The 8,365-nt window shown below is 39.2% G+C and overlaps 1 protein-coding gene across 1 annotated transcript in view; it reads left to right on the top strand.

Annotated features, from left to right (window-relative positions):
- Positions 1 to 3,532: 3,532 nt before the first annotated feature.
- Positions 3,533 to 8,365, top strand: part of LOC139467737 (cadherin-23-like) — a 45,816-nt gene continuing 40,983 nt past the window's right edge. Inside the window, exon 1 of the mRNA XM_071249247.1 lies at positions 3,533 to 3,602. Within this exon, the coding sequence (XP_071105348.1) occupies positions 3,533 to 3,602 (70 nt within the window). The remainder of the gene's footprint in view (positions 3,603 to 8,365) is intronic.

Here is an 8,365-nt window from a genome sequence, read left to right as displayed (position 1 = left end):
GACAGGGTTGTTTCTGAAACCTTTGTAATTAAATACAATAGATAGTAATGTATCTACTATGTGCTTAACTGTGGAAAAGACACATCGATAAAACGTTGTATTATCTAACAGCCAGACTACGCAGCTTTAGGCCTTGAATACCTATTTTAACACCCAGAATATATCTGAATCTTCAAAACCAGTTTATTATCTTGACATGCTTTACAGACATTGATATACGAGTCGCCATCACAATAGCCCGGGTATGCGTGACTCGGGATATAACGCTCTTGTACCTACGTGTACACCCGCCCAAAGAGCATTTTATTGTTTCTATGAAGGATTATAGAAGGGCGTCAGAGGTCATATTCATAACAAATATTGACTGTAACGTGGGATGCAAATGTACCCAATCTGTTAGTCACGACAAACGATGTTTACTTTAGCACTGTCAGCTTTTAAGTAGATTATACTATAGCCTCATTGATTTGGTTTAGATTTACAGCTTACGGGGACATTTTCGAGAACAAGGAAATAGATGCAATCGCATTTGTATTCATGACATTTTGAATTAACACGTGTCTTGTATTTCTACCTTCACATACTATTTGAATTTGAACCACATTTTTATATCTGTATTAACAAAATCACACTTCTGTCATCTAAAACAACAAGTTTAAAAAAAAATATACGATAAAACTGCTGTTATAACGAAATTAAAGGGACCACAAAGTTCGTAATAACCGTAGTTCGTTATAAGCATATATACGGCATATATACAGTAAAAAACGAACTAAAAGGGACCAATAAGTTAAGTTCGTAATAACCGTAATTCATTATAAGCATATACGGCATATATACAGTTAATGGCCGGGACAAAAAAAAGACAACAGTTCGTTTTTTCCGTCAGTTCGTCATGAACGTGTCCATTATAAACGTAGTTTACCGTAGAGACTAAAAAATAGCCCTTGACTGTGAATATAGACCTAAGGTACATGTACCTCATCAACTAATGACTTCTATTACACGTATTCTGGCGAATAGAAGCAACATTGCAAATATTCAGCCATCCTTTCTGACACAGTAAAGACTATATTCGAGGCAGGGCGTCCAGTAGTATGCTAACGAGGTCCCGAATACCTATTTATATGCTTACACGTAGATTGGCAGTCACAGGCCCAGGTACGACAAGTATATCTCGCGCTCCTGAGGTTGAGTGAGTGAGTGAATTGAGTTTAACGCCGATTTTAACTCCTGAGGTTGACCAGACAGGAAGATGATGTTGATTGCGTGTCACTCCACTGGTGTGTCTGGTCCTGGTTTTAATCCCCACATGCCGTCGTGGTGGAGTTGTGATGACGTGACTGCCGCCCACTTAGTCACCATGGGTAGTCTAGTGGTTACAGCGTTGGCTTGGCACACCGGCAAGTCTCAGGTTCGATACCCCACATGGGTGCCATTTTTGGAGTTCCTTAGCTGATTTGGCTGGAGTTTTACAAAAGCGCGTAAAACTAAACTCACACTAACTCTCTCACTCGTGTAACTGGCTTTTTTCTGTACATGCTCTGTAGCGTGCTCTCGTGGAAAGGTATGTTGTTTTTTTTAACTAAAGAACTCCACAACACCACGTTAATATATAATACTACACATAATGAATTCATTTAACAACCTATTAGGTACAGCAGATACAGTAACTGGTATACCGTTCAAAACACTGATAACTCCGAGTCACTCACTCACTCACGCATAGTGCCATAAGCTTAAGTATCAGGTATATAGTATGAGATAAAAGTGAGAAATGGGGGACATTCAAACACATGACTCAGTTGCCGGTTAATGAACTGGAACGTCGGTAAACGGAAAGTGTGTTCCCGACAGGATCAACAACGTTCAGAGCAATAGTCCCACTGACAAAGGGCAGTCAACACCCCAGAGGGGCGGTCGGGTAGCCTAGTGGTTAAAGCGTTCGCTCGTCCCGCCGAAGACCCGGGTTCGATTCCCGACATGGGTACAATGTGTGAAGCCCCGCCGTGATATTCCTGGAATATTGCTAAAAGCGGCGTAAAACCATACTCACTCACCCACTCACTCAACACCCCAGAACCTATATTACAACGACTGACAGTGGACACTGCTTATTCAGTAAAACACGGGAATATGTGTAAATATTTGAAATAAATAGACCCGGGAATAGGATCACTGAAGTTATACATATATATGTTTCTTACTTTTCTTTACATTGACCTCAAATGTTTTTGTCAATCATAATCGTATAATGTTTGTAAAATGCTGTGATGGCATGGGTCAGGTTAGATGAACATTCTTTGTAAAGGTAGGACAGTCACGTCTTTCTTGAAAGTACAAAAAGATAGTTTACAAAATGATCTAACACACTGACCTAATAAACTTTCATTACTTATAGGGGCGGTCGGGTAGCCTGGAGGTTAAAGCGTTCGCTCGTCACGTCAAAGACCCGGGTTCGATTCCCGACATGGGTACAATGTGTGAAACCCATTTCTGGTGTCCCCCGACGTGATATTGCTGGAATATTGCTAAAAGCGGCGTAAAACAATACTCACTCGCTCATGAATTATGAACGTTTTCCATAAAAAATGGCACATGATAGTAGTTCTAACATTGCAAGCTGTTAACCTTTGGCATGCTCTCCCGTGAATACTAGTAAACTACGACAGCAGGTATGAGAGTACAGACTCGGGTAGTTTCAGCTAAATATATTATTTCCTATCTTCACACTACGTTTGACTTTATTTAATTTACGAAACTCCATCAAACCCCTCTGTGTTAATGAACATGTTAAATCATTAATTTAGTTTACTTTCGCGTATATTACAAGGGGTAGTTAGCCTTTTTAACAGGGGGTGCAATATAATATTTGTACAAGTATCACTTGTCCCCAACTTGTGTTTACATAATTACAATAAAATCCAGGGGGAGGGGGGGGGAACTGCCCTCCCCTAAACCACCACCCCCACCCCACCCCCCGGCTGGGTACGGCGCTGTATCAACATCAAGATGCAGTTTTAGCATCCCGTTATTACAATAGTGTTAAAACATGCGTGCACGACTCTCTAACGTCATAAGGTTGAAGAGGCATGAATACATCAAAAGTGTTTTATCTAGCAATTCACAACCTAGTTTACATGACAGCTGTGGATTACATTATGTATCCCATAATGCTCGCTGGCTGCTTGTTACTCGGATTCTGATTGGACAACACTTACTGGTGCAAGTACTTCCGTGTTAACACATCTGAGATATAGATACGCCTGTTTACGTCACTGGTGGATATTCTGTGACGATCGATGCAAAGAGGATTAATGTTTCAACTGCATTTAATTTAATGCTATCTTAAGGTTAGATCAATGACAACTCCTCAAGTAGAGAATATATAACGTCAACGCCAGGGAACAACCAGCCTCGATTATCCACCGAAACAGATCCCATTTGGGTAAAAGGCGAAACAGCGATGAACATTGTATGAATTGTATGGTGAATGTGGGAGGTTTCCACTATATATAACATCTTATACTCGATGCCTACGCTATTGGCTGAAGTTATTGTGTATGCCACATCGTTTGCCAAAGAGAGCTTAAACTATGCTGGTATGTCTTGATAATATTGGGAAGAACACATGGGCTTCCCGTATACGCTTAACTCTGTTTAAGTATGGCTTTGGATTCATATGGATCTCGCAATCTATTGGTGATATAAATATGTGTTTGCAACAATTTCGAACTCGTGCTAAAGAAATGTTCAGACAGGAATGGCATTCTACACTTTCAGGAAGTTCGAGATTCGACACATATCGTAATATTAAGTCCCTCCTTGAACCAGAGTCGTATCGTTCAAATTTAAGATTCAAACACCTCCGCAATACCTTTATACTGTTTAGACCTTGTCTAAATGATTTAAAAGAGAATAGACGAAGATATTTAATATTGAAAGTCCCTAAGATTTTGCCCTCCTGTAACCTTGGTGTTGAAGACGAATTTCATTTTATGGTTATGTGCCCTGTATATAAGAAAATAAGAATGGAATATCTACCCGCCTGGTCATTTTCATGTACATCTACTAATAACTTTGAATGTCAAAGAAAACGTACAGCGTTCAACCACAAGTATCTTTATTCATTCATCATGATTTTCTGTTTCGTCAGTTGGCTTGACACTCCGAATTTTATAATATTTGTTAATATGACTGTATGACTGTACAATAAACCTTTGAATTGAATTGAATGGATCACTGAAAATTAGTGATGACACCAGGTGTTCGGGAAAAGGGATACAACATTGCGATGATGTAAAATTATGTCCTACACGAACAAGAGCAGGTGACATGACTCGTCTAACATTGCAGCTAACATGGTTTCTACCACACGTCCACATAGTTCGCTGTCAGCCAGTATACAACCTGAACAAATCCCCGTTAACTAATTAAAAAAAAGTTGATTCGTCATGCGTATCACTGCATCACGTGTTTGATGAGTGCAGGGATTTGATAACAGAGAGTATAGTAGTTTCTTCCTGGTTAGACTAACATATAGTCTCTGAAATGAACATATCATACAGAAAAAAACAGTTGTTCAGTTATCTTAATAAAAATCTAATAAAAAGGGAGCCTAGTGATACTGCAGTAATCTAGACTTGCCAAACATTATAGACTTGCATGGGCTGTAGTTGATATGAATGTATCAGGGTCTGTAAGACAGACTACGTCCTGGTGACAGTTTGTCTTTGTCAAATGACAAGAAACACACCTCTCTTGAACACGACCCTGACTTCAATGATAACATTTGATGTGCATGGACTGAGCAACATTTGCCGTAGTAATAAATCAAAGCTATTTTACATTTATGTGAAACAGTATGTGTTGAACAGATACATGACATACTTTACTTCTCAGACTCCTGTACACAAACACCTTATGTTTGTCCTAAAGCCAGACGGTGGATTAGTAAAGAAATAAATATCTGACTGTAAACAATGGCTGTAATACAAGCTATTTAAGGGGGTTATCTATAACCTTGTCAGGACTGTAGCCGTGGCTGTGCATTCTGCTATCGATAATTGACTAAACTAGGTCGGGCCGGGGACAGGGAACAGGGCGGCGATACAGGAAACTACAGGTAACTCTTAGGTGGTAATGGTCAACCGACATCCTGGATGTGGAGCTAGACAGCACAGGCTTGGTCATTAGAATGGAAACCTTACGTTATTCTGATTCATTCACTGTCACGACTTTGTGATCGCCGTCTAGAATACCTGGAATAACCTGACGTTACCTGAGCGAGAGGGAACACCTTGACTCGCCCATATACAGGTGAGTGTTGTCCATGCTGTGTTAATAACGTGTAAACTATGATTCAGTCGGCCAGTGAAACATGATATATCCACACGTTATTAACCATAATGTTACTCTTAATTTGAAGAATACATTTAAAGGCATATACTCTTATTTATTACTGTTATTATCAACTAAAGGTAAATTTAATATTACAATAAAGAAGCAATGTTAATTGTAACCTAGAATTAAAAGGTCAACTTCTCAGTGGGATTCCTAGTGTACGAAAGAAAACACAAAAAGGGAGGTAGAGCGTGTGTATATAGGAAAAGTACATGGTCATAAGCTTCTTCCAATTTCTGTGTGATTTTGTTCAGTACATCTATGTTTTTATGTATTGTTATGTATTACCTCTTATATATACATATCTTGTGATTTGATGTGTCGTGTCTCATAGGTCATATATGGCCGACGGTTGTACCTTTTAACCTCTACACTGATATTCCAAGTATGTACCACTCTATATTCTTCTCTCTCCTGCTCTCTCTAGCTCTCCTTGTCTCTCTCCCTGTCTGTCTGTCTCTGTCTCTGTCTCTGTCTGTGTGTGTGTGTCTCTCTCTCTCTCTCTCTCTCTCTCTCTCTCTCTCTCTCTCTCTCTACACGAATGCCAGTTGTAATGCAATGACTCCACCAATATGTCTCCACCAAAAGAACATTTACTGAACGATATTCAAGTCGATTTCATGACTTTAGGTCATGTACCACATCTAAATATAAATACCGTTGAGCTTTAAATCTTGCATGAGTCATTACAGAACACACGTATCACGACACATTGACACTTTAACCGTCTGGGTGAAATACGGCAGCATTTGACAGTTCCTGCTCGTTGCTCTTATCTGCACGTCCAGTAAAACAAGGATGTGTATCTGCGCCGTTGCAATGGCTTATCAAGAAATCGATGTTTCTCTGATACGAACAGTTCGACTTGAGGATATGACATCTAAATGTCGATGGCATCCACTTCGAGAAGGAACTTTGTGATGACGTATACAGTTAAATTGATACGTTAATTAGTAAAATCGTATCGACATGGTCACATTTGTTTAGAAATGTCGTTTATTGTAATGTATGAGGCAATTTGGCGTCACATCGCTTCAACTGACTAATCAGCGTTGAGATTCGATAAAATGCACTTGCAAATATCGATCTTTCTACCCTCATGTGTAATATCGCATTGGTAGACTAGGGCGTTGCATGTTATATATCTTTGTGTATATCCTTTACATATATCATGGGTACCTGACAAGTTTAAACAGTTACTTTTTCTGTCGAGACTTTTAGAGGATTACAATCTTAGATATTGCATCTAGCAGTGTCACGCTCTTTTCAAATGTGTGCAGCGTGTTAACATCCCAGCCATAAAGTAATATTTTACTGACTTATAATCATTTTGTAAGTACATGAAAATAAAATGGACTATGAAGTTTTGTGCCGCTAAGGCAACATTTAGCTCACGAATATTAAAATCCATTGGAAATTCTGATCTTTTTAATTTGAAAAGATAATTTGAAAACAACATTAAATTAAATAAAAAATATATTTTGGAAAGATGTAATAAATAGCTACATTAGCCTCAAACCAAACGAAACACAAACTGTTCAAGGATATTTTAGTTGACCTATATTGAACTTTGTTCCATACAAACGAACTAGGATTGTTTCAATTGTTAAACGGTATAGATAAGGGTTTAAAGTGTGTCAGGGATATTGTTTCTAATACCGGACATTTAAAGACTTTGGATGGATTTCGCTTTGAATGAAACATACTTACTCTACTTTAAACACAAACCTTATATACCTAATCGATGGATACAACTGTTGAACGACCATGCACAGAGCAGTTACGGTAAACACGCAATTCGTTGTGGTCTTCTTAATGATATTCGTCAATCTACAGATTGTAAATTTATATAGAAACATTCACGGGAAACTGGCTGTTCCTCTTGATAACCTCCATACAAAATGGGGAAATGAATTGTACCGGACGACTATTTAGACAAATGTTTTGTATTGATAAATGATACTGCAATTGAAAATATGACAAAAAGCTTTTAATATGAAATAATCCATCGAATATTTGCAACAAATCATTTCTTTTTATGTTTTAACACAAAAGACTCGATCTCACAGGTTTTAAATTGGTTTAACAATAAAACAGGAACTCATCTGGTCTTAGACATTAGAACATTTATGCATGGAGGCCCCATCTCTTTCTTATTATAAAACAATACATGTATAATTCCCTGACTGGCAGATATAATGACACTGACTTGCATATGATCCATCTTACAAATTCAGTAAGGTACTATTTTAATCTTGAAAATGCTTTTCGGAGAAAACAGCACGGAATGTCACGTGGTCTGTTGTTCTTCCACTGAAGCTCGGTATATGAGTGCCACGTGGTCTGTTGTTCATCCACTGAAGCTCGGTATATGAGTGCCACGTGGTCTGTTGTTCATCCACTGAAGCTCGGTATAGGAATGTCACGTGGTCTGTTGTTCATCCACTGAAGCTCGGTATATGAGTGCCACGTGGTCTGTTGTTCATCCACTGAAGCTCGGTATATGAGTGCCACGTGGTCTGTTGTTCTTCCACTGAAGCTCGGTATAGGAGTGTCACGTGGTCTGTTGTTCATCCACTGAAGCTCGGTATATGAGTGCCACGTGGTCTGTTGTCTTCCACTGAAGCTCGGTATAGGAATGTCACGCGGTCTGTTGTTCATCCACTGAAGCTCGGTATTGGAATGTCACGTGGTGTGTTGTTCATCCACTGAAGCTGGGTATAGGAATGTCACGTGGTGGGTTGTTCATCCACTAGGGTTAGCTATAGGAATGTCACGTGGTGTGTTGTTCATCCACTGAAGCTCGGTATGGGAATGTTACGTGGTGTGTTGTTCATCCACTAGGACGAGGTATGGGAATGTCACCTGGTGTGTTGTTCATCCACTAGGACAAGGTATAGGAATGTCACGTGGTGTGTTGTTCATCCACTAGGACGAGGTATAGGAATGTCACGTGGCGTGT

The sequence above is a fragment of the Haliotis cracherodii genome, unplaced genomic scaffold, assembly GCF_022045235.1.
Source record: "Haliotis cracherodii isolate W230 unplaced genomic scaffold, xgHalCrac1.p SCAF_2, whole genome shotgun sequence".
Lineage (NCBI taxonomy): Eukaryota > Metazoa > Mollusca > Gastropoda > Lepetellida > Haliotidae > Haliotis > Haliotis cracherodii.
Note: the sequence above shows the minus strand (reverse complement) of the source record. Positions and strands in the feature narration are given on the sequence as shown.